Raw genomic sequence first — 25526 nt, 5'->3', positions numbered from 1 at the left:
CTAAATTTTTTGGGCCCTATTTGGTTAGTGACAAGGTGGGTATGGTGGCTTATAAATTGGCTCTTCCTCCTTCTTCTTCAATCCACCCTGTTTTTCATGTGTCCCAGCTTAAAAGACACATTGGTGAAGTTCCTTCTTCAACTCAGCTTCCCCCATTCTCAGATGCAGTGGCACGAGGCAAAGAACCTGAGTACATCATAGACCGTATGACAGTGAAAAGAAGAGGTCACGCTGTTACTAAAGTTCTGGTTAAATGGAAGCATCAACTTGATGAAGAGGCAACCTGGGAATTCCTTTTTGATTTACAGAAAAAATTTCCGTTTTTTAAACCTTGAGGTCAAGGTTTGTTTGAGGGGGGGATATTGATAAGGATCTTTGTATTCTTTGTACTCTTAAGCATTTACTTGTATCAATTGCCTTTTGTAGCTAGTTGTTGTAACTTTCCTTTTTTAGTAAAACTGTTTCTGTTAAAACAGTTAGGAAATGCTATAAATAGAAAGGTAGCTGTTTTTCAGAATTCAGTTCATAATCTGAAAAACAGAATCTTTCTCTCTTGTAATCTTCTTCCCAAAGTCAATAATAATTCGGAGTTCTCTCTCGTTGAAGGAGATTCCCTTTTTCTCAATCATTTCTTCGAATTTCTTAACAAATTCCTAGAAACCTCCTTCCTCCTTAACACAACGTAGTGACAATGAAAGAGGTGACAGCAACTTGGAAACTTTCTGCAACATTGGCTGTTACAGAAGAGGTTGAGGCAGACAATGCAACGGGATTCGGGTGCTAGTTAGATCCTCTGGAGACGTGGAAACGTCGGAGATTGTTGAGGTTCCGAGTGGAGCTGGGGCATAAGTGGAGGCAGTGGAATGCGCACCAAGGGAAAAGAAGTGGAGGAGGAGGAAGGTGGCAAAGCCAATGAAGATGGCCGAGGTGAGAAGCATGATGCTTATTTTAGTATACATGATGGGCAAGCCATAGCATGTAAAGACTTTTATGCTGCCACGCGAGATGCAAATGATGCAGATTTTGCAAATTCTTTACTTTGGTACTCTCAAGTTAGGACCGCTTTGTCCAAGTAAAACCTTCTTATAATTCAGAAGCATATACTTTTTCTTTGAAGTTTAGTCAGGAGATACCACCACCTCTAGGGTAGTCAGTTAAGGAACCTATGTTCGTTCTTGTTGCAGTAGGTTTGTTTGATTCAATTGGCAAGGACATTCTCATTTCTGCCTTTTATCATGATGGGACTCTTAAGTATGTTTCAATCAAGGATCAATCAGTCTTCACTACTGTCCTTAATTAGAGTCACCAAGAAAGAAGAACTTGTGTTTCATTGATTTATTTGAGAGCTTGTTCCCTCTTTGTTGAGAGGATACATTGCTCCTATCCGATTTGAATCTGATCTCATCCAGGTGACCCATTTTTCTTATTAGCTAATGATTCCGATGAGTTCAATCATTGGGAGGCTAGGCAAATTTTGGCACAAGCTGATGCTCAACTTAGTTGATGATTTTCAACATGAAAAACCAATCCCAATTTTGTGGATGGGTTCAAACGTATTCTGAGTAACTAAATAACTCAGCAATTTTCAGATAAACAATTTGTCAGTTTCAAGAGTTTCAAGTGTGTAGACTGAGGAAAGAACGCAAGGCAGCATATTCTTGGACGGATATAAGTAAAAATCAAGGCATCAATTAAATTACTGCTTTAAGCCAACATTAAAAATACTTCTTTCCATTGTCAAATGAGAAAAGCCCCAGAATTTGCAATTTTTTACAGAGTTACTTCATGTTCTATCATGAAATCCTAATGATGCCAATCATAAACTTTCTTCAACGAGAAAACATGAGAAAAAAATAGCATAAACCAGAAATAGTTGCATAGAGACACTAGCCTTCCAGTATTCACAACATAAACCCCTAGCCAGCATCTTCCTCACTTTACTGCAAAATATAATTCCATTGAAGTAAAATTACACCCAAATATCATGTGCTGAGTGGGTAAATAACGTATCTATGCATCTTCGCCTCCAGCATCTCGTGCAGGCTCCACTTTTTGTTCCTCACCTGCTAAAAAAGGAGATAGTTACTGAATGGGGAAAACAGCAATGTTATTTTTAAAAAATTAGGGACAACATGCTAGTTCCTTTAAAGAAGCTTTCTAGTGAACCTAAAAGAAGAGAGTACAGCACAAGAAGCACATTATCTTTTAGCTTATCAACAATTACTCCTAATTTGACACACATAGTTGCATAAATAAATTAAATTAGTATCAATCACCATTACAAAGTTAATGCAGAACTAGAAGGGACAAAACAGCACACTGAGGCAAATACCACTCAATAAAAGACCCGAAGTAATTAGCTACAAGGAGTTGGTCCTATTGTGTGTACAAGACTAAAGGTCAGGATTCGACTCTTTGAAGCAAGGGAGGGGCAGCCGCACACTCTGAAAGGGATAAATTATTTACCCATAGGATGAGAGGATACCTTTGTTAACACACACAAAACCGAAAAGTTATTACGTAATAACCAAATATATGGAAAACTAAGGTTACCTAATTATAATCAAAAGAACTAGAAGCTAATTCTAATTCCACAATGAACACTAAAGACATATCTGAACCACCAATTATCCAATGCATATGTTCATGTAGATCCAATACATCTTGGTTACCAACTTATCTGATTTCTTAGAAGTGAGAACTTTTAGCGGGTTGATGTTTTCACCCTTCTTTCAACTAACTTGAGGCTCTGGCGTTTCTTCAAATTTGTGAAACTAACTAAGAACCAATTCTCTAAAAGCTTACTACCATCTCTTCCTTCATATGTTTGTTCTAAAGCTGAAAATGCTTGGAATCTCTATATAGTCACTAAGGAAACTTAGTCTATTAACAACATCCCATGGACAGAAAGATGGGCTAATCTGAAACTAGTGTGTTATCAACACAAACACCTGTTTGAATAAACAAAACAATGAAAGAAGTGTTCGACAAGCCACCTTAGTCACATACAAGCAACCATACATCACAAAAATGTCAACTATATCAGAAAAGGATACTCTACTAAATTAGAATAAAGCATATCATATATTCCATTTGAATTGCAGATCAGAAGCAACGTTACAGGAACACATTTATTTCTACCTCCATCTTCAGGGAAATCAGAAGTCCACAAGGTGAGGTTGTCCCTAAGAAGCTGCATAATCAGGGTGCTATCTTTGTAAGATTCCTCACTCAGAGTATCCAACTCAGAGATTGCTACATCAAATGCCTGTTTAGCAAGATGAGAGGCCCTGAATTTCAAGGATTATCATGTTAAACTTGTTAAAGAGACTGACTATGGCACATGGCATTAGCACATCATAACAGAGAGATGTCTGATATACTTTCGGAAGAAGATAATATTAGGCAAACCTTTCAGGAGAGTTCAAAATTTCATAGTAAAAGACAGAGAAGTTCAAAGCCAAACCCAGTCTGATGGGATGTGTGGGAGGTAACTCAGCCTCTGCTGTAGCGGAAGCTGCCTGCAATTATTATATTAATGAATTATTAAAATTAAAGACTGAAATGAACTGGTAGAAAACATGTTTGCAACTCAACAGCCAATTTGCAATTCCATCTGGCATAATGGTGCTTCCTTCATTTAAATGAACGCCACGCCACCAAAACCAATGGCAGATCTTTCTCATGTTTAAGGTTATGTACATAATAATTTCTTATAAAATTAGTTACAATTTGATAAAAAGATATGAAGAAATAGGCGGTGAAAAAGAAGAGTAATAAATAAGGGTTTGGTTGAAAAATAAAATATAGATGTGTATTGGAATTTTAAAAAATCAAAATATTTATAATAACATGAAAACGTTAAAACATCATAAGATATGTAACTGATTGGAATATAATAAATGTCATATTTGGAGAAAAAGCACTACCCACTAGAGTCCACCTTCATTCTTTCAACTCCAACTTCCAACAAGTACAATCCTTATTAATAACTAAAATTAGAATCAACCTGTTAAAGTGTGTATTTACAAGAGATGAATTAAGGCTCATAAATTATCTAGAAGAAGCCTAAGATACTAGTGAACAGAAGTACTAAGGCTCTAGAAAATAAAGTAATCCATAGTGCAGACATTCTAGCAATAAATGCTATGTATGTGGGAGCCATGTCTAGTCTGTATACTCCTAGATATACAAAAATAAGCTTTGCATCAAAATGTAAACTGAACCCATTCCTTTTACCTAAATATGAAGTGTTTGATTTTTTTTGACAGTTAAGAACAAACGAACAATTAAATAGTAAAGAGTATAGAGATAAGAGAATAACACAAGAAATTTGGTAACGAGATTCGACCAATTGTCCATACGTCCCACCACTATTTATTATTAGAGAATAATGATTAGTGTTTTAGTATTCTTCTCCTTGTTACATTAGGTTTGCATAACATTAATATATATAGCTCTCTTCCCCAACCCATTTATATCAGCTCAAGCCCATAACTTGTGTTGTTGTTATCTAGAGATATGAGTCATTGCACAACAATCTCCACCTTGGCGAATATCATCAATCTCCATCTTCCACCATTAGGTTGGGGGCGCTCCATAGTCCAGCATCAGTGAATGTTCAGCAAGCTCAGGCAATGCCTGAACTTGTCAACGGTAACCGGTTTGGTAAACATATCAGCTGCATTTTCTGAAGTGTGTTCTGCAATAGTATCTGCCTACAAGCTACCAACTCTCTGATCTTTTGAAATCTCACATCAATATGTTTGGTCCAAGCATGATACACCTAGTTCTTTGCCAAGAAGATAGCACTCTGACTGTCACAATGCATCGGAACTCCACCTTGCTCAATGCCTAACTCATTTACTAGCCACATAAGCCTCAGCGTTTCCTTAGAAGCTTCACCATCTGCCATGTACTCTGCTTCAGTTGTGGACATAGCAACAACAGACTGAACTGATGATCTGCATATAATTGGTCCACCTGCAAGGGTGAAGACAAACCCGTTGTGGACATTCTATCATCCAAGTCTCCTGCATAGTCCGAATCAACATAATCAATAACTGAAGGCTTACTCTGTTGGCTGCCAAACATGATACCGAGACCTGTAGTCCCTTCAAATATCTGAAAATACATTTGACTGCTTCCCAATGTTGCTTCCCTAGTTTCGACATGTACTTGCATACTTGACTAACTGCTTGTGCCAAGTCCGGTCTAGTACAAACCATAGCATACATCAAACAACCCACCTGGCATATGGAACCTTTGACATGTATTTCTTCTCTTCATCTGTCTTTGGACATTGATCTAAGGAAAGTTTGAAGTGATTTGCCAATGGAGTGTTCACTACTTTAGCATTGCTTATATCAAATCTCTCTAAGATCTTTTCAACATAGCTTTGCTGGGAGAGCCATAATTTTCTAGCTCCCCTATCCCTGTGAATCTCCATCCCAAGAATCTTCCTAGCAGCCCCTAAATCTTTCATGTCAAACTCCTTACCTAGCATGACTTTCAGCTCATTGATATCACTCAAATGATTAGCAGCAATCAACATATCATCAACATAAAGTAACAGAAAAATAAACGAACCATCGTCAAGGCTTCTCACATAAACACAGCAATCATACTCACAACGCTTATAACCAAGCTTCAACATATAAGTGTCAAACCGCTTGTACCACTGTCTGGGAGACTGCTTCAACCCATATAGAGACTTCTTCAACTTGCAAACCAAGTGACTCTGTCCAGCTGCACTGAACCCCTCTGGTTGTGTCATGTAAATTTTCTCCTCTAATTCACCATGGAGAAAGGCAGTCTTCACATCCATCTGTTCTAAGTGCATATCCCAGCTGGCTACCAAGGCAAGCACTGCCCTGATAGAAGTGTGTCTCACCACTGGGGAGAAAATCTCATTGTAGTCGATCCCCTTCTGCTGTGAATACCCTTTTGCTACAAGACGAGCCTTAAACTTTTCCCCTTCTTTTTCTGATACTGCTGGCTTCCTCTTGTACACTCACTTGCATCCAACTGCACGCTTGTCTGGGGGCAATGGAACAAGCTCCTAAATTTGGTTCTTCTGTAAAGACTTCATCTCCTCCATCATGGCACTCATCCATTGTTCTTTCTCCTAGCTGTTTATAGCCTCTTCCTGAACTGATATGGAGAGCAACTGAAGCCATATCCTCAAAGCCATATCTCTCTAGAGGTTTGATAGGACGTGATATGGAGAGCAACTGAAGCCATATCCTCAAAGCCATATCTCTCTGAAGGTTTGATGGGACGTTTATCTCTGTCTCTAGCAAGTAGATACTCATGCACACCTGAACTCGTTCTTGACTTGAATTACTGCATGGTTTCTTGCCTTTATTCACCTGAACCATTTCATTGCTCATTAGAATCATATTTGATCCCAAAGTCTCTCCATTTGGTATGAGCACCTCTGTCAAAACTGACTGTTTCATCATGAAATCTTCATCAAACACTGCATCTCTGCTCAATACCACCTTTCTAGAAACTAGATCCAGAACTTGAACCCCTTCACACCTTTGGTATATCCAATGAAGATACACCTCTTTGACTTAGGATCAAGTTTCGATCGTTCATCACTGGGTACATGTATATAAGCAGGACAACCAAATATGCGTAACATATTATAATTAACTGGGTTACCTGTCCATACTTCTTCTGCAACTTTACCATCCAATGAAGCTCGTGGTGATCTATTGATGACATAACATGCCATACTAAGTGCCTCTGCCCAAAATCCTTTGGAAAGTCCAGCATTCAGTCTCATACATCTGGCCCTCTCTGTAAGAGTTCTATTCATCCTCTCTACAACACCCCATTCTGCTGAGGAGTCTTCTTCACTGAAAAGTGTCTCTGAATACCATGTTCCTCACAGAATTTCTAAAACTGTGAGTTTTTGTACTCCGTACCATTATCTGACATTATGTATTTGATTTTCCTACCAGTCTGGTTCTCTACCTCTGTCTTCCAAACCTTGAACTTGGCAAAGACTTCTGACTTATGCTTCAGAAAATATACCCAGACCTTGCGAGAAAAGAGTTATCAACAGAGGTAACAAAATACCTAGAACCCCCTAGGGATGGTTCCTGAGTGGGTCCTCATACATTAGTGTGGACATAATCTAGAATGCCTCGAGTCCTATGTTGGCCAGCCTTGAAACTAACTCGTGTTTGTTTCCCAAGCACACAATACTTGCACAAATCTAGCTTGCATTTGCTGACTCCCCTCAACAGACCTCTTTTGCATAGTTTTGTCATGCCATGCACAGTCATGTGTCCCAAATGCATGTGCCATAATTTTGTAGCACCAAGGTCTGAATCTACTGAGATCTCTTCAGCCACTCCAGCAACTTCACCTACAACTGTTCTCCCTAACAACTTGAAAGTGTTCCCTGCAGTCCTTTTACCCTTCATCACAGTCAGAGCACCTTTGCATACTCGAAGAATATCACTCTCCCCATCAACTCTATAGCTAAATTCTTTGGCCTGCAATGTCTCCAAAGAAACCAAATTCTTCTTCAAATCTGGTATGCGTCTAACCTCACATAATGTCTTCACTACACCATCATCCATCACAATTCTGAGTCCTCCCAAACCAATAAGTTCACATGCTTTATATTTTCAAGATACACGAAACCAAAATTGCCTGCGCTGTATGTGGTGAACCATTATCTGTTTGGCGCATCATGTGGTGGGAACAACCAGTGTTAAGTATCCTCTAATGTGTACTATGATTTGATGATACAGATAGTAAATCAACTTCACTATTATAATCAGAGTCATCTTTTTGTGCAATATTTGTAGATGTTTTCTCCACCGGTTTGCTAGGACTTCATTCATTGGGACAATCCTTTTTGTATTGCCCAGCATATTTGCACTTATAGCACTCTACTAGTGTTCTGCCCCTGGAATTTGGTCTTTTCCCTTTGGCAGACCTCCTCGCCTTGTCTCCTCCCACGCGCTTGGCTCCCTTTCACATATAGACCATCACCCTGAGACCCTTCACCTACATTCTGTCTTCTTTGAGTGTGGGACAAAAGTGCAGATGTGATCTCGTCCAGTTTGATTGAGTCTTTCCCGTACGTCAATGTTGTCACCAAGTGTTCATAGGAATTTGGCAAAGAACACAGTAATATTATTGCTTTGTCCTCATCATCAACCTTCACATCAAGTTTATACAAGTCATTGATCACTTGATTAAAATTGTTGAGATGTTATTGCAAATCAACACCTTCCTGCATCTTCAGGCCATAGAGTCACTATTTCAAATACAATTTATTTGTTAGAGACTTGGACATGAACCGCTTCTCTAATGTCTCTCATACCTCTGTTGGTGATGTGAGATCATAACATGATACATCATCTCATCTGATAGACAGAGTCGTATGGTTCCCGCAGCCTTCTCCTTCAATTCTTCCCAATCCAGTTGATCCATACCCTCTTGTTTATTCTCACGCAGCGCCTTTGATAGACATTGTTGAGCCAACACATCCTTAACTCTCCTTTGCTACAATCCGAAATTACCAGTTCCATCGAACTTCCCCACCTCAAATTTGGCACCTGGGTTAAGAGCCATCTGATACCAATTGTTGGGAACAAGCGAACAATCAAATAGTAAAGAGTATAAAGACAAGAGAATAACACAAGAGATTTGGTAACGAGGTTCGGCCAATTGTGCCTACGTTCCCCGGGAGCGTTGAGATCCCCGGGAGCGTTGAGAAGCTACCGCTATATATTATTATAGAATAATGATTAGTGTTTTACTATTCTTCTCTGTATTACATTAGATTTACATAATATCTCCTCTACCCCAACCCCTTTACATTATATGAGTCATTGCACAACACGGGCATATATAAAGGACTATCTGGTTAGTGAACAATGTACTAGACATATTTAGTTCACGTTGGTTTAAGATTTTTTACAAGAAAATCAGGAGTAAAAGACGTTTACATATTTTGTTTGGCTGGCCTTTTACCAATGAACAAAGCTGAAAAGTGTTTCAATGAGAAACTACTTTCCTGGCTTCTCTAGAAAAATTCTTGGTTTACTTCAAAATAAAAATTAAAAAACTTCGTCAACAAGTATTGGTCTAATAATATAAACTTATTAAATTTTCAGATAAACTAAAAGAGAATATATCCTTATCACTCATTCAGTAAGGGGAGTTATACCAAAAAAGTAAAAAACTTCTACTAAAAGGACTTTCTGTAACTTATTATATAAAAAATATGACTTTTTCGAGTATTTCAAAATCACTTTTTTAAATAACAAACGGCTAATACAAGGGATTGCAACAAAATTTCAAGACTGAACATGAGTAAATCGAGTAAGGACGGATAGATAAGTACAACAACAAAAATCAAAAGAAAAACAATATAATAAAATATTTTTATCATTTTATATATAACGAAATAACATTTTTGTCATTAAAAATATAAGGAAAATCAAATATTTGTCTCTCGATCAATGGAGAGTAATCATAAATAAAATAAGTATTAATGTAATAACATACCTCATATGCTTTCTTAGACTGATCAGCAGCCTCTTTTCTCTCATCTCCGGACTTAAATTCAGCCAAATACCTGAAATAATCACCTTTCCTGAAATAAAGGGGTAAATTAATCAAACACAGAAACTCTAAAATTCTAAAGAGAGAGATAATTAGATAAACAAAGCATATAAGAAAATTAAAACACTGACATTTTGTAGTAAAACACATGGGATTCATGAGAACTAAAAGGAATAAGATATTCATCAATAACATTGATGATATCATTGCAAATATTTGATAACTCCGATTCCACTTTTTTCCTATATTCCTTAATTCGCTTCACACTCAAATCGTTCCCTTTTGATTCTTCCTTCTGCTCAATCGATGATAGGATCCTCCATGAAGCTCTACGAGCACCCACCACATTCTTGTACCCAACCGAAATCAGGTTTCGCTCTTCAACTGTTAATTCAACGTTCAACTTCGCCACGTTCTTCATCGCATCCACCATTTCTACGAAAAAATTAAAAATAGAAAGTAAAATTTGAAATCCTAAGTAAATTGTTGTTATCGGTTCAGTGAAAAGGTAGAGAGAAATGAAGGGAGTGAGTTGTGGAAAAACCTTCGTAGCGCTCAGCTTGTTCAGCGAGCTTGGCGATGTAGATGAAGTTTTCACGTTGCTTGGTGGAAGCCATGGCGATAACGAGTTTTTTCTTCTCAACTAAGCTTTTTTGTGCTTTTATGTTGCTGAAATGGTGCAAGAGATGAATACAGGACTTTATATCAATAGCTGTGTACTTTTTTTCCCGTTTTTGTTTGTTTGTTGGATTTAGAAGATTTAAGAAATGAAAAAAATTATAAATAGAAAAGAGATATGAAACTAATATGATAAGATTTTGGTTTCACTCTTCTTATATTCAAATGATAATTAAACTTTGTAGTAGTCGGAGAATTTTCAATTATCATCGAGTCAAACTAAATGAATGAATTCAACACTTCAAATCAAATTTTCTCTTATGATACTTACATTTATCATCTCCCATCTCCACTTGGTGAGAACTTAGTATACTTATTTTTTACATTCAGCTGGTTTGGATTTAAGTCAAATGAGTAGAAAAATAAAAATAAAAAATTCTCTGTTATAGTATTATTCAGATTTCCAGTTTTTTAGCCTGTACTGTACTATTGTTGAAAAAAGATCATGACTGACGTGTATATAACGTGTAAAGGCAGATATATCAAGGAAGATATAGATACAGATAGCAACGGGAGACCGTAAGGATAATACTGAAAACTGCGTGCTTATCTAAATAATCAAGTAGGACAGGTTGAATCTATTATTTTTTTCCAATGCATACAATATAGATAATAAACTAATCACTTTTACTTTTAGAATGTATGATTATGTCTAGCAACAACTATTATTCTCAATAGTTATACATTTAATCTAAAATGATACATAAATTCAAATACATCTTACACTACTAAGCCAATATTTGTTGATATGTTGAATCATATTATTCAACAATTTTTTATCATAATACTAATTAATTATGTACCCAAAAAAATCACAGTGGTGTTTGGTGCAACTTTTTAATTTTCAATTTCCTCTTTTATTTTGTTGTACTAATTATTTTATTTTAATTTTGTCCAAATGAAAAATTCATAGGATTAATTATGGTCTGTTTTTAGTTAGTTTTATAACAGAGAGTAATGTGATGTAACATTTAGAGTCTGTTTGCGAGTTAAATTTTGTAAAAAATAAAGGAAAATAGAAGGTTTGAGAGCTATGAAATACATTATTAAATGACTCATTTGTCTTTGATTTCATTCCTTCCTGTCCAAAACTCAACTAGCAACTTTAAAAAGCAATAAAATACACTTATGAAATAGTTAACAAATTTTTTCCACCCCTCCAAAAACTCACTAGAAAAGAAATGAAAGAGAGCATATTTGCAAGGATTTACCTGAAAAGCGATCAACTCATCATAGAATAGCAAACTCTCTCAGCACAAAGCATGTGCATTAATTCAAGAGCAAAATAAGGGGGAGACTATGTTTTAGCAATAATTTGAACAGCAATATCATCAAGGCAGAATCAGAGTAACATGTATATATAATTGTATATCGTTGTTCATAATGTCTGAACACCAAGTATACATAAAGTTGCCAGAATTAAGCCAAAAAATAGAGACATATGTCATTAACTCATTATCAATGGATATATAAAAAAACCTAATACAAAACTTGCAGCAATATCTGCTGTATTATTAATATGTTGGTCATCAAACAAAAGTGATAGTTAAATTGGCAGTGTAACTGAATCTTCTCATCCAATGCCTGTGTTATCTGAAAAATACATCTCATATAATGCCAGACTTAAACACATGTAGATCCAGTAAGGTGTTATAATACCCCTTCTCAATTTCCTTCTCCTTTACTTTGTGAAGAATAAGGGTCTCGATAATCAAGTCTTCCCAATCAACATCACCAGCAACTGTTCCTCTTCTCTTCTTCCTTTTTCTCCCATGACAAGTCTCATCTAGAATGTCGTGATTCAAAGTATCACCCAGACCAGCATCTAATGGATGCATGATTCTTTTAATCCTCGCCTTAGCAGCTTTGATTCTCTCTCGTCTCGTTTTACATTTCAATTGACCAGCGACAAAAGATGGTGGCATGGTATCCAATCCAACATCCTTCTCTAGTAATTGTTTGAGTAGAAGCTTTTTGCTCAGCTCTGATTTTCCACTCCACCACTCCCTACAATCCTCAAGATCAAGTCTTAACCTTTCCCATTCCTGAGCTTTTTCACTCGTTCCGGAGGACTTAACACAACGAACGTCGTTTAAAAACTTATCATACATCATGGATAAACATTCAGGTGAAATCTGCAGCCTGTCCTCATCCTGTATGTTTGGTCTATCAGAAGTACTTCCTAATAAAGAATACTGAGAATCTTTTTGTGAAGTTTCGCCAACAGTTCCATAGTTGTATATATCGTCTTGTCTTAAGCAATCACTAACCACATCTGTCAAATCAAAACCAGGCTGATCGAGATTCTTCCTCTTCTCGCAAGGTTTCAACATAGACTTCTTCTCCATATACTGAATCACAATTGGCGCATTCTTAATTACATTTTTAATAGTAATATCCTTCCCCCAAGGCAACACTTGTGCAACTTCCACAAGTTTCTCCAGGAGCTCTCTGTACCTAGTTCTACAAGTCGAAACTACAGCATGAACCTCCTTAGCCAAATCTTCCATCAGAACATCAACTTGATTCAACTCCGCCACTAGAACCAGAATCGCAACCACCAATGGAAGCGGCCTGCGCCCGGTACTCAAAAACCACTTAACCGCACATTGTATCAAAAATATCCCTTGCTTTCCCATTCTATCCACCGTACTCCTTTCCACTGCGGAAAAACACTGAGAATTTTTAAGCGTCCGTTCAAAGGAATGCACTATGTCAAATTCGGGAAAATCCGGTCTCTTCAAACCCAAAAAATCAACAACGCGCATAATCATCTTCCCAAGCTCATACAATTCACAACCAACAGCCGAAGCAACTTCCGCCATCGGCAAGGGGCGATCATCTTTCCGCATAACAACATAAGCACACGCGCCAATCAAAACCTGAAACCATTTCCCTTGACCAAACTCACCCTCAGTGATAGCAGAAATCATGGTTTTGATTTCTACGTGTTTGGAAGTTAACCCTAACGTGTACGTTAATTCTTCGATGGAATTCTGTGCGGTGAATAATTTTCTCTGTTTGTAAGTGTAAAATGTACCTGAACCGGTGGTTCCGACATGGACGAAGGTTCCCTGAGGGCCGTTGATGCCGCCGATTTGGGCGTCGAATTGGTCGAATTCTTGAAGGAGGCCGCAGGAGGAGCACATCAAGTTTCCGGTGACATCGTCGCGAGTGAAAGAGGAATCGCTGCAGTTACTGCAGATTTTAGAGGTTGACATGAAGAGAAGAAATTAGGGTTTCAATTAGGAATGAAATTTAAACGTTTCAACCATGGGGCATTATATTCTGCAAATTGTTCCATCTTATTTGAGGGTTTATTTAATGTTGATTTTTTTACCATATATAAGTTGTGAAATATTTTTAAATTTATGAATATTTTGAAGTTGAATTTCAAAATTTTCAAATAATTATAAATTAATAGATTAATGATTATAAACTTATACATATTATTATTAACGGTTTCTTAATGTTTTTCCTTTTTTGTATTTTTCGTCAACATCAGCTATATATAAGATGAATATGAAGGAGATAATATAAAAAAAAAATATGCACTTTCTATATTAAAAAAATATCAAAAGATTGAATTGATTAAGCAATTTATCTCACAATCAAAGATGACAATTTTCAAAACAATTTTTGTTTCATAAGATCACCAATATTCCATTATATCAATTATCAAATTACATCAAAGTTCTCATGAACTTTTAAGTATTTTTTCATCAATTACAACTCATTACAGATGGAGTCATGATACTTTGTGACAAATGTAATCTTCATTAATCATATGATTAATAACGGGGTGGCGCTTTGCATTTATGGAGAATGCTTGCTTGACAATTCCATGTCTTTCTTGCTAATCATTTGATTTAATATTGTTTAATAAAGGTTTTATTCATTTCAAAAAACCAAATTTATCATGAAAATTGTAATATTAAATTATGCAACTAATCTTAGTATATTTTTTTGTTACATATAGGGGCATATTAAAAGGGAAAAAACGTCTTTATTAAAAATAATTAAACCTATATTACGTTTGAATATTTATAAAAAGAAAACTACAAAATAAACAAAAATAACATGCACGAGTTCCGTTGAAGAAATGTATAATCTTTACCTTAAACCTTTCTAAACCCCAAATAAATGCAACATTTTAGCCACATTTATACGTAACATGGGAAATTACACTGATAGAAACAACAATTAACAACAGTACAGCAGTAGAAATTAATATATGTATGCAGTAAACCAGAATATGGTAGGATGTAGTATATGTTATTGAATGTAAAGTTAGCATAACATAGTCAAGAAAATCTTAGAGTCTAGGCTCCTACACTAGAGGATATTTCCTCCTATCTCCCTTTTCAATATTCATTATTTGATATCCCCTCTTACTTGCCTCACTACTCAAATACTCCCTAACAAAATCACATGGGTGCATTTGCCACGTTACTAAGTAACTTTTTTCTCTCTCCCCCTGACCCCATTTTGTTTCTTCTAAAATAAATCTTCCATACAATAGACTTTTCCTTACTAATGCCAATTTCAATATTACTAATAGGTCCCTTAGTCAGATTAAGGTTTCTATCATTGCCCTCTCTTGCAGCCACAACCTTGTCCTCAAGGCTAAAATTAGGGAATTGACTCTTTTACATGTTCACTCCACTCCTTACTATAGATCAATATGTCATCAAAAAATAATAAGACAAACCTTCTTAAGAATGGTTTGAATAGTTGATTCATTGTTGCTTGGAATGTAGCCGGTGTATTAGTTAATCCAAATGGTATTACTAAAAATTCATAGTGACCCTCGTGCGTTTAGAAAGCAGTTTTGTGCACATCCTGCTCATTCACCCTTATCTGATGGTAACCGGATTTCAAGTCAATCTTAGAGAAATACTTAGCACTGTGTAATTCATCCAACAACTCTTCCACCACGGGTATCGGGTACTTATCTGGAATGGTAACCTTGTTGAGTTCTCTGTAATTGACACACATCCTCCATGTACCATCTTTTTTTACTAAAATAACCGGGCTAGAAAACGGGCTACAACTATGTCTAATGATACCCTATTGCAGCATAGTTTGTACTTGCCTTTCTATCTCATCTTTCTGGTGAAACGGGTATCTATACGGTCTCACACTGATTGGGGACGCTTCCTTATGTAACTCAATCGAATGAACAGTGTCTCTTTTAGGTGGTAAGCCCTTCGGTTCTTTGAAAACTGCTGGGAACTGAATCAACACTAGGTCTCTTCCTGTTCTTTAGTATTCAATTCATTTTGTATGATAGCATCGGATTCCAACTCTCCATCTCCCAACAAACTATGTAATGACGAATTTGAAGAATATGACCGAGATTTAATCCCCTGTAATTCTTCTACTTCCCCCTTCCAAGGAAAACTCAACACCACATTCTTCTAATCGAATGTTACTCTGTCGAACGCCCTCATCCATGATGCCCCCAATATTAAATCCAGATCTCCAAGCTCCAATGCAAATGCATTAATTTGAGTTGTAAAATTGTCTAACAACAATTCTAATTTGTTGCACTTGCCCATGGTAGAACCATCCCCCAACTTCACCCCTAATGTTGTCTTCTTCTCCACCGCTAAACCTAATGTTGTTGCCACTCTTGGATCAATGAAACAATGACTTGCACTGTTGTCCACCAACACCTAGATGTTGACCCCTTTTCCTTCCAATTTCATGGTTGCGGGTTGGTTCACTACTTTCACCATTTCATGCGATTCGAAAATTCCCAGAGCATTTCATTCAACGGACAAATCCTCTTCATCCTCTTGAATCTCTGCATCAATAATTTCTCCCTCTTCATTAATCCTTTCATCATCACCCAAGACTACCAGACGAAATTGCTTCTCTGCACATTGATGTAAGGGGTGAAATCTCTCTCCACATCGAAAGCATAATCCATTTGCCTTACGGTCCATCAACTCGAAATATGGAAAGTGACAAACACTCTTGATGCGATAAACTACAGCATCACTCTGTCATGGTTTACCCAAATTCGTCACCATTAGGGTGTTAGGTGCAAATTGGGTCGTTCTAACAGAATTTACAGGCCCCGACACACTACCCTTATTTGGACTCAGGTTGAAATTTGACCCGTATCCGCTTCTTTGACTCGGGTTATAAACTGACCTGAATCCCCCTTTCCACCCGATCCATTCTCTACATCCCTTATCCACCTTCCATTATGCAACATCATATTGTCTCGAGGATTATAGAACCCACACAATTCTATTTCCACGTGATGAGCCATTTTCATGGCTTGAATACAAGTTCGTGGGTTGAGGGTATGAACCTTCAAACGAATTTCCGGTTTAAGACCCCCCAAGAAATATCCCAAATATTGATCCTTTGAAAGACGAATCACTTGAGAAGAGATGTACTCGAATTCGGTGATGTATTCTTCCACATCCCCTACCTACTACAAATCCTTCAAATCTTCAAACGGATTATCACTTTTTCGTCCACCGTATCTCTCAATCAACGCCGCCTTTAATTTCAACCAAGTCAGATCAAACTTTGTCTCCTTCCACAGGTTGAACCAATGTATGGTCGCACCTTCCATACTTACATTCGCCAATCATACCTTCACTTACTCTGACGATCCTTGTACTTCAAAGTATGTTTCTGCTCTGGTGATCCAGCCCACTGGGTTGTCACCATCAAACGGTGGAAGTTTCACCTTCTTCACCGCCATCTTGACCTCAGAACTTGCCTCTTCTGACGTGACTTCAAGAGTGGAACGATCTCGCAGCTTTGCGAATTCCCCCATCACCATTCTCTGAAATTCTTCCATTAAGAGACATAAAGATTCTTCCAACACTGTGAACTTTTCTTCTAACGCATCAACTCTATCAGACATCTTCGGTGGCATGGACAACTCAACGTGACGCTAGCTCTTCCTCGTATACGGCAAGTCGGACCAATGATAGAAACAATAATTAACAGTAGTACAACAGCAGAAATTAATATATTTATGTAGTAAACCAGAATAAGGTATGATGTAGTATATGTTACTGAATGTAAGGTTAGCACAATGTAGTAAAGAAAATCTCAAAGTCTAGGCTCTTACACCAGAGGATATTTCCTCCTATCTCCCTTTTCAATATTCATTCTTTGTTACCCCTTCTTACTTGCATCATCACTCAAATACCCCATCTAACATAATCACATGAATACATTTGTCACATTACTTAACTAACTTTTTTCTCTCTCTCCTGACCCCATTTTGTATATTCTAGAATAAACCTTCCATACAATAGGTTTTCCCTTACTAATGTCAACTTCAATATTACTAACAGGTCCTTAGTCAGATTAAGGTTTCTATCATACACCAATGTAAATAAAAACCACATTAAAATGTAAGCTAAATATAAATGAGAATAATCTAGTTAAATACTCATTTACAAAACCATAAACGAGCATTTAACCAAAGAGCTTGTTTAGTTCAATACTCGATCATAGAAAATTTCTACAAGCAAGATGATGTGAGTCTATCATTGATCATGAAGTGATTCAAGGTCTAGATTGTCCAAACCTACACAAAGAGGTTGTCATCACAAGCACTCAAGAACTTCACCGTTATGATAATTTGTGAACCATGCTAAGGTTAAGTCCAAACAGTTGATAACTTTTGTTTGCCCTTTGTTTTTTTGGAATGTTTACAAGATAAAAAGATTAAAAAAAGTACTTGAAATAGAAAGATAATGTATATAATATTAAATACGATTTTCCACATTCTTTTTTCAAATCATATCTCTTGTAAAAATTCTTATCATGACACAAATTGCATATAACTTGCTTCATCCTAGGAAGCACACAGATGCAAGACGACTTGAATAGGGATATAGTAAAACAAATATAAAATGTTATTATAAAAAAACATGGTTAGGAGCATCAAAAAGTGTCTACCACATTCGTATTTGACATGACATTACAATAAAGGGTAGTGTACAAAGTTCTCATTTAGTGGAGTTCGGGAGATAGATGTATACAGTCTTATCCTCGCAAACAGAAAAACTGTTTCCATGATTTGAACTCTTGATCTCATGGACATTGCAATAAAAATGAAAATTTAATGAAGAAAGGAAAAAGGAGGAAAAAATAAAAAAAAATGAAAGGAAATTACAAAGCAGATTAATAAGAACCGGAAACTAATTATTCTTTCAAGGCTTCAATGTCAAAAGTAATCCAGTACAGGACAATCTTCCGAGCTAAGTTGCCCATGTTTTGTTCATCAAAATGATAACCTACATATTTCAAGCTCTAGTTTTTGGGCAGATTGCAAAGTGATTGGGTTACATATAGCACTCATCTAATCTACTTTTATGCAGCTGAAATGCAGGGTTAATCCAGGCTCCACAACTGCATTGCATACCAGCCCAGTTGAAGTAACCCAAACGAGCATTACACCCCATACAGAGAATTTTATCCTCCACATGACCATCTTCAACTTCAAAGTCCATCAATATCCATAAATGTGTTAATAGTTAGTACACAGATTGAAAATTGATCTTATGAAAATATAAGATATATGAATGAAATTTACAAGTACCTGCTTGCATCCACTTCATGGGCTCAACAAATACTGAGGTGCAGTCAGGTTGCTTTTCCTCCGAGGGGTCACTGCTTCTCTTGTGCCACTTGAAGCTTGATTCTCCTTTTCCAGGCTCATGGGAAAGTACGTTTTCCTCAGAAGCAACGACTCTTCTGCATTTCTTGCAGCGGTATATACGTGGAGGTTTTATTGTGGTTTCCGACTCGGAGCTACTAGGTTCAGCCATTCGTATCAGATGATAGCTATTCTTGGTGCACTGTGAATTAAAAGCAAATGAGAATAGAAGAAATTTTTTGGCATAACCAGAAATGGTGATTACGCAACAACAAAAAATCAAGATTAAAGCAAGAGATTCAACAAAAATAAAGAGATTAAAGCAGATGGAATGCAAATAAGTGATCTTTTCCTCCAACTCTAATCAGTACAGCACTATTTAGTATGTACTAATAATCATCATGCCCCATAAAATGACAATAAAAATAATAGAGTCTGGAAGAGTGGCAATCTGTTCAGCAATCATTCTTAGTAATTTTCGAAAACCACAATAAAAAACCTGTGATGTTTATGAGAAATCAACTTCTACAATATGCGTGTCTGCTTTTGTGAGAATTCAAACTTTGCAATAGAATATGATGCTTATGTGTGGGTGCTTTGAGGTCCTATCCTAACACTGACTAGGCCCTAAATAGGCATCACTTATAGCTCTCCCTCCATTAGCACACATTGCCCCTCTTGCACGCACTTAAACAGTCTCCTCACTGATACTTCACTGAATCTTTGCAAAATAATCTCTGAACCCCACCAACACTAATGAAATTTTTTACCTCAATTTGCAAGCAATATATCCAGTTTATTTCAAAACAAACTCCACCATACTACCATAAGTGACTTCATGACATTTAGTTCAAAGAAATTCACTCTTATTACTATTGCTATATATCCAGTTTCACTATTAAAAAAACATCAAGTAAAGAAAATTTAACTTATGATCTATCTATCCATAGAAACAAATCAAACAATAAAAGAAGAAAACCCCCATCAAAATTATAAAATGTGTGAATCATACTTAACAATTTGTAACACAGACTTTTCCTCAAACAGGTTATGTTCATGCAACCAAATATGCAAAGCCACAAACACAATAACAAACATACATCAAAATTTCACATAGAGATATTCATAACGATGAGAATCGAAATCAAAAGGGAATGCACAAAAGTCAATAACTACATATAAATGAACTATCTCAAACACCTAAAATTTCCTCCTTTCCCCTTACCTAGGCTATTCTCGTTATAACAGTGAGTACAAGTGAGGATTAGAATAGAATTCACAGTGATGGGTGAGTTCAGGAAATAGAAATGGCGCATTACATTTACAGGGAAAATGAGAATGAAATAATAGCAGCATCCACCCTAAGACACAAAGCACAATCCAGATGGAAACTTTGATTGGGCCTAATAGTGGCTACATTAATGACCCAAGTGAAAAGTAATAAATTAATATAAATTCTTTAAAATATATTTTAAATTATCAAATATATTCATATTTAAATTTAATAGATGAATTTTAATTCATTCCATTTTGATGAATTGGATAAGTATTCGATCTATTTGATATTTTTTAATTGAAACTAAAAACACTTTGGAAGAACATCAGCTTTTAAAAAAATAATATTTCAATAAAAATATTTTGTTTTTTTTTTAAATAATCACATTTAAAAATCTCTTTTTAAGGAAATGCCTTTTAATTTTATTAAAAACACTTTTTAAAAGGATTTTTTGAACTTTAAAAAAAATAATTTTTCAACATTTTAAAAGTATGGGATGTTTAAGAGCAAACATAATCATGAATTGTTAGGTGGGAATTATCAACATGATAAGCAAACTATGAAGGAGAGCCCATGGACCATAAATGTTTTTAGGTTCATGACACGAGTGTTCAACGAGAAAGTTCGTCTTCTAAGCAAAGTTAATGATATGAATATTGAGATTGTGAAAGTATATTTTCATAATGAGGTGTTAGTTGATAGACAACCAACTTCTGTGTGGGAGGAGATTAACCTTATTGGTAAGGGGTTGGCATGTTTGGAATTGTTATATGAGAATTGTTTGCTTCCTACAATTACCTTTGATGATAATGTGATCAAGGAATATAATATAGAAAGGTGGAATGTTCTAATTGTAACTCCAATCAGTTACAAGATTATACTTGAGAGATTGAAATCTGTGTAAAATTTGGTAGGAGATTTCAACATGGACAATAAAAATGGTTATTTCATGGTCAAATTTGATGTTGCAGTTGACAGAGAAAAGATAGTAGAAGAAGAGTCATATGATGATTTTTGACCATTATGTAGTCATTAGCAATTAGGCTCCAGAATTTGACTAATACACTAGTGTGGGGATGAATAATTTCCTTTGTCCCCTAATTTCTCTGTCTCCCTGTCCCAAACGAATAAAAACTTGCCACATCATAAAAAACTAAAAGTTGATTTTAAAACTGTTACTTATCATGTCTCATTTTCCTTCTTTCTAATAACCAGTGTGACTGTTTGTCTGTTACAATTATAGGATGAAGTTTTCTTTCTTTCTTGGATGTTCTCTAACTTCTCATATCCACTGTATAGTTGCCTCATTTTTCATGTTAATAATAATACATAAAAATCAGTTCCTTTCTTTTTAATCATAATACAAAATAAAAAAGTTTCAATTTTTAATCTCCATGGCAGTCCATATGACGTGCAGCTATTCGGAACCATACCCAACACCCTTATCTTTGTCTGTCGCACAACCCACTATCAAAAGTCCTCTCAGTCGTGCCTTTTTCTACCCTGGGTTTGATTCAAAGCGAGAAAAAATTGGTCTTTTACACCAACAACTAGTATTGGATAGTATTGGCTATTATCCCAATAACTAATATTCCCAATAAGATTACTAGTATTCCTGGAGCTTTTAGCATAAACGTGAGAAAAATAAAAAGAGAAAAATGAGACACATGATGAAGTAAGGATGTTAAAATCAAATGTTAGTTTTTTTTGATGAAGTTTCAAATGTTAGTTTTTTTATGACGTAGCAAGTTTGGGACAGAGAAATTAGGGGACTGAGGAACTTCATCCCTAGTGTGGATAAGGCTAATGGGTTTGAACATGCATTTCTTCAACACGTGCTTCCTTCTCTCTATTGTCTTAGCGATTGGTCGTCCGACTAAAAATGACACTAACACATTACCAAAGGGAAATTTGTTCACATTTGTGCGAAAATAGATCTTAGCCTAAAGTTGAATATGGTATTGAAAGCGGGTCAAATGAAAGGTAAACCAGCCCTAGATCACTTAGACAGTTACATAAGTATCATAAAAAATGATATTGAAAAAATATAGATTTTGATAGCTTTCAAGCAAATATCATTTCTTCTTTATATCTTTTAGCGCATAATAGATTATAAATGATTAAGGTTTAAGTGTAAAAAATAGTCGACTAGTGCAATACTTTGAAAGTGTATATAAACCAACAGTAATTAATTAAAGCGTACGTGTATTATACCCATGCAAACTAGTACGTGTATTATACCCATGCAAACTAGTAAGATAATAGATTTGAATCGTACACTTTTGAAAGAGTTTTACCTAACTATCACCCAACTCCGGGGTTGGATAAAATTGAAAGGAAAAGGGAAGGAGTGGTAAGGGAAGACATCCCTATTGTTTGGATCATAGAGCAGGTTCGGGTTCGAGTAGTGTTTGCCTGTATTTGTGCCGATTTATACTACCAAGCCATAGAGAAACAAATGTCTGCAAAATTACATATTATAAGCTATTTGTTTAGAACAGCATTAACATCAAATTTAAACCATGGCATTACGAAGTTCAACTACTGCCACTGCTTCATTAATGGCATCCATCACTTCTAGCTTTCCCCCACTCACAGCTTCATCCACTGGAGTCCTCTCATGACTGAAAAAAATGCATTTGTTAAAACAGATGCAATATAAGAAACTGGAGACACATTTTAAAATGCTTCACTGATATATAAACAGACCTGTTTAAAACACTAACATTAGCACCAGCAATGATTAATTTCTTCACAACCTGAACAGTAATTGTATGTTAAAGAAAATCATGAGCTGTGAAATAATAATGAGTGATGTCCTTATAAGAACATGGTATTTAGTAATTACCTCAACATGCCCATTGAGACAAGCCCAATGAAGAGGTGCATTCTTTTCCTCATTCAACGCATTAAGATCCTATCATAAAAGACAAGTTTTATAATCCTTATGCTATATATGAATGTTTTTAAGTGAGCTCGGAGTGATGGGAAGCGAATGAAATGAGAGGGAAGAGGTGGAAGGAACGGAGTGAGAGTTATTTCTCCTCATTTCGATGTATAAACGAAGGGAGGGGGGAATTAGAGTTATCTTACCCTATATAATTTAAACTAAATCCTGTCACTCTCTCTTTCACACTACTTGATTCAATTTTCTCAATTAGTTGAACAAACGACCTTAAGTGAATCTCAATCATCTTCCAAATTTGGTTACATTTGTCCCTAGTCTTATCTTTTTTTAAGTCCTCTAGTATACCTCAGCATTAGTATTGCTACCCAGATGTTTTAAAGATCTAACATGGTCCTATATGTGCATCTCTAACTGATGATCTGACTTATCCAACTTCATGGTTCAATATGCTTTTCAAAACATTGCTTTTAGGCTGAAAAACTACAAACTAATTCCTACCAAAGAAATACCACATACAATTAATACCCATGGTTAGGAATAATCGTGCTTCGGTGTCAAGTGGGCAGGGGTAAAAAGTAAGGGGGGAGGCGGGAAGCGGGAAGCAACAAAACTGACACTTGTCTCAATCTACTAAGAGAAGAAACTAGGTATATATACTCAACAAACTGAAGAACATTATTAATTGTTGCTCCCATTTAAAACTGGGTTTTAAACATAAATAATCAAGCAAAATAGGTAAGCTGGGTTTTACTATTATTAAAAGTTCTTCAGTTTCTCTGACACCAAAAGCCTAGATAAGTCACAAGGTATGAACTATGGCTTGAGTGCTAGGAAATACACAGTAGTTGAAGTTTTTTTTCTTTTTTGAACAGTTAGTGCCAATGGTATTTTTATGTGTGAGATATATATGGAAATTCTAGACAAATCTTCTGGTATGCACATTAAACATGATGAAATCTTACACAGAAAATGGCGTATCATTGTCTAATATAAGTGAAAGCATGGGAGTACACGAAAGAAAAAAGGTTGTAAATCAATCAGACAGAAAATGTCTTCTTTAATGCAGGTAACCAATCAATAACTTATATTATTTATACATAAAATTGTAAACCAATGACTTAATTAGATTAAGATAGAAAGCACAAGTAAACTCACCACTCCTCTACTGATTAAATACTCCACAATGTCATTGTGTCCATTAGCTGCAGCCATATGAAGAGCTGCATGCATAGATTAGAGCAACAAAGTCAAGGACATAAAAAAAAGTACAGTAGGACAGCTATTTTTTTTCTTCGGAACTTCGGTCATCCGACAAAATTATCTTTTCCTTAAAAAACTTCAGTGCCTTCAGTTGGCTTCTTAGTTTTCCTCCTTCAGAAAGCTTCTCAACGAAAGCTAGCTCATTCAATCAACAACACCCGGAAAAAGGCTCTTTCCGTACAACTCTACAAGCCCTTATATCTCATTATCTCATTAATGACAAACTTTGGAATCAAAAGTTATAAACAAAATCTACCATACCATCTCTGTATCATCATGATTTTTAGCACTAAGATGATAGCTTCAGTTTTATTAAAAATTGAATTGAACCGAAAATATGTATTTCTTATTTCATCAAAATAAGTGCATTTTCTAGTAAGGAATCAAATCTATAACTTATAACCAAAATTCACATTACAGAGGAGAGTGCTACTTCATATCAAAGTGCAGTTTGACTCAGATTGAAATCAATTCATTATAAAACTACATGCCCTTCCTAACATGTTCTACCTTGAATAATCAAATGTCCGTGTAAAACAAAACCCAATAATCAAAAATTAAAATTTACACTAAATCCAACCACTTATGAGTTAAGAAAAGAAACATACCAGTTCTCCCTTGATCATCCTTGGAATCAAGGGGAACATCACTAGATGCTAAGCTCAAAACATCATCCATGTCACCATATCTCGCAGCTTCAAGCAACGCTTCCACGTTCTCAGCCGTCTGGTTTGCCTCCGCCGCACCCATTCGCCGCAACTTATTAACCTCACCGCCGCGCCGCTACTTAGCTCCGACTAGTGTTGTGCTCTTGTTTTATTTTTCGGGGCTATGTTTTGTTCACCTTATTGGTCTTTTCGAAATAAAATAAAAACACTTAGGCTTGGGCTTGAAATTTGTTTCGGGTCAGAAAATTTTCTTAAACAAAAAATTGGGATTCTTTTATCACCATCTACTTTTTTCATTTCATCAACATCCTACTTATTTTTAATCAACTTCCAAATATACTCGTTCCCTTTTTAAAACTCTTTCATTTTCTCTCAATGAAAATTGTTTTTTTAGTTTCGTTGTCAAATCATGTGGCAATAATATCTTTGAGTTGAACTTGGTTAATAATGGTCTTGAATATGTTGTACTGAGCTTTAATAGAATTGAAAGTGGTCTTA

General features: G+C 35.9%; 4 protein-coding genes across 6 annotated transcripts; all 4 read right to left on the bottom strand.

The window, feature by feature from the left end:
* Positions 1670-10355, bottom strand: LOC109329810 (14-3-3-like protein C). 3 transcript variants are annotated; one of them, XM_019563650.1, is made up of 7 exons: positions 10142-10355; positions 9729-10032; positions 9541-9628; positions 3412-3521; positions 3137-3290; positions 2014-2039; positions 1670-1943 (listed from the first exon to the last, which is right to left on the bottom strand). In XM_019563650.1, the coding sequence occupies exons 1-7, from the start codon at positions 10212-10214 to the stop codon at positions 1817-1819; spliced, it is 882 nt and encodes a 293-aa protein (XP_019419195.1). In that variant the 5' UTR covers positions 10215-10355; the 3' UTR covers positions 1670-1816. The 3 variants fall into 3 exon arrangements, with proteins under 3 accessions (XP_019419195.1, XP_019419193.1, XP_019419194.1); XM_019563648.1 differs by having other exon boundaries at positions 1851-1943; positions 2014-2066; positions 3142-3290; positions 10142-10305; XM_019563649.1 differs by having other exon boundaries at positions 1851-1943; positions 2014-2063; positions 3142-3290; positions 10142-10305.
* Positions 11615-13562, bottom strand: LOC109329809 (plant-specific TFIIB-related protein PTF2). The gene has a single exon (XM_019563647.1). The coding sequence runs from the start codon at positions 13494-13496 to the stop codon at positions 11883-11885; it is 1614 nt and encodes a 537-aa protein (XP_019419192.1). The 5' UTR covers positions 13497-13562; the 3' UTR covers positions 11615-11882.
* On the bottom strand, positions 18420-20317 carry LOC109329812 (probable inactive dual specificity protein phosphatase-like At4g18593). Its single transcript, XM_019563652.1, has 3 exons — positions 20142-20317; positions 18860-19118; positions 18420-18757 (listed from the first exon to the last, which is right to left on the bottom strand). Exons 2-3 carry the CDS (start codon positions 19086-19088, stop codon positions 18603-18605), a joined length of 384 nt encoding a protein of 127 aa, XP_019419197.1. The 5' UTR covers positions 19089-19118; positions 20142-20317; the 3' UTR covers positions 18420-18602.
* Positions 22533-25215, bottom strand: LOC109329811 (ankyrin repeat-containing protein P16F5.05c). Its single transcript, XM_019563651.1, has 5 exons — positions 24969-25215; positions 24256-24320; positions 23041-23109; positions 22902-22951; positions 22533-22816 (listed from the first exon to the last, which is right to left on the bottom strand). The coding sequence occupies exons 1-5, from the start codon at positions 25108-25110 to the stop codon at positions 22708-22710; spliced, it is 435 nt and encodes a 144-aa protein (XP_019419196.1). The 5' UTR covers positions 25111-25215; the 3' UTR covers positions 22533-22707.

The sequence above is a fragment of the Lupinus angustifolius genome, chromosome LG16 (genome assembly GCF_001865875.1).
Source record: "Lupinus angustifolius cultivar Tanjil chromosome LG16, LupAngTanjil_v1.0, whole genome shotgun sequence".
NCBI lineage: Eukaryota > Viridiplantae > Streptophyta > Magnoliopsida > Fabales > Fabaceae > Lupinus > Lupinus angustifolius.
Note: the sequence above shows the minus strand (reverse complement) of the source record. Positions and strands in the feature narration are given on the sequence as shown.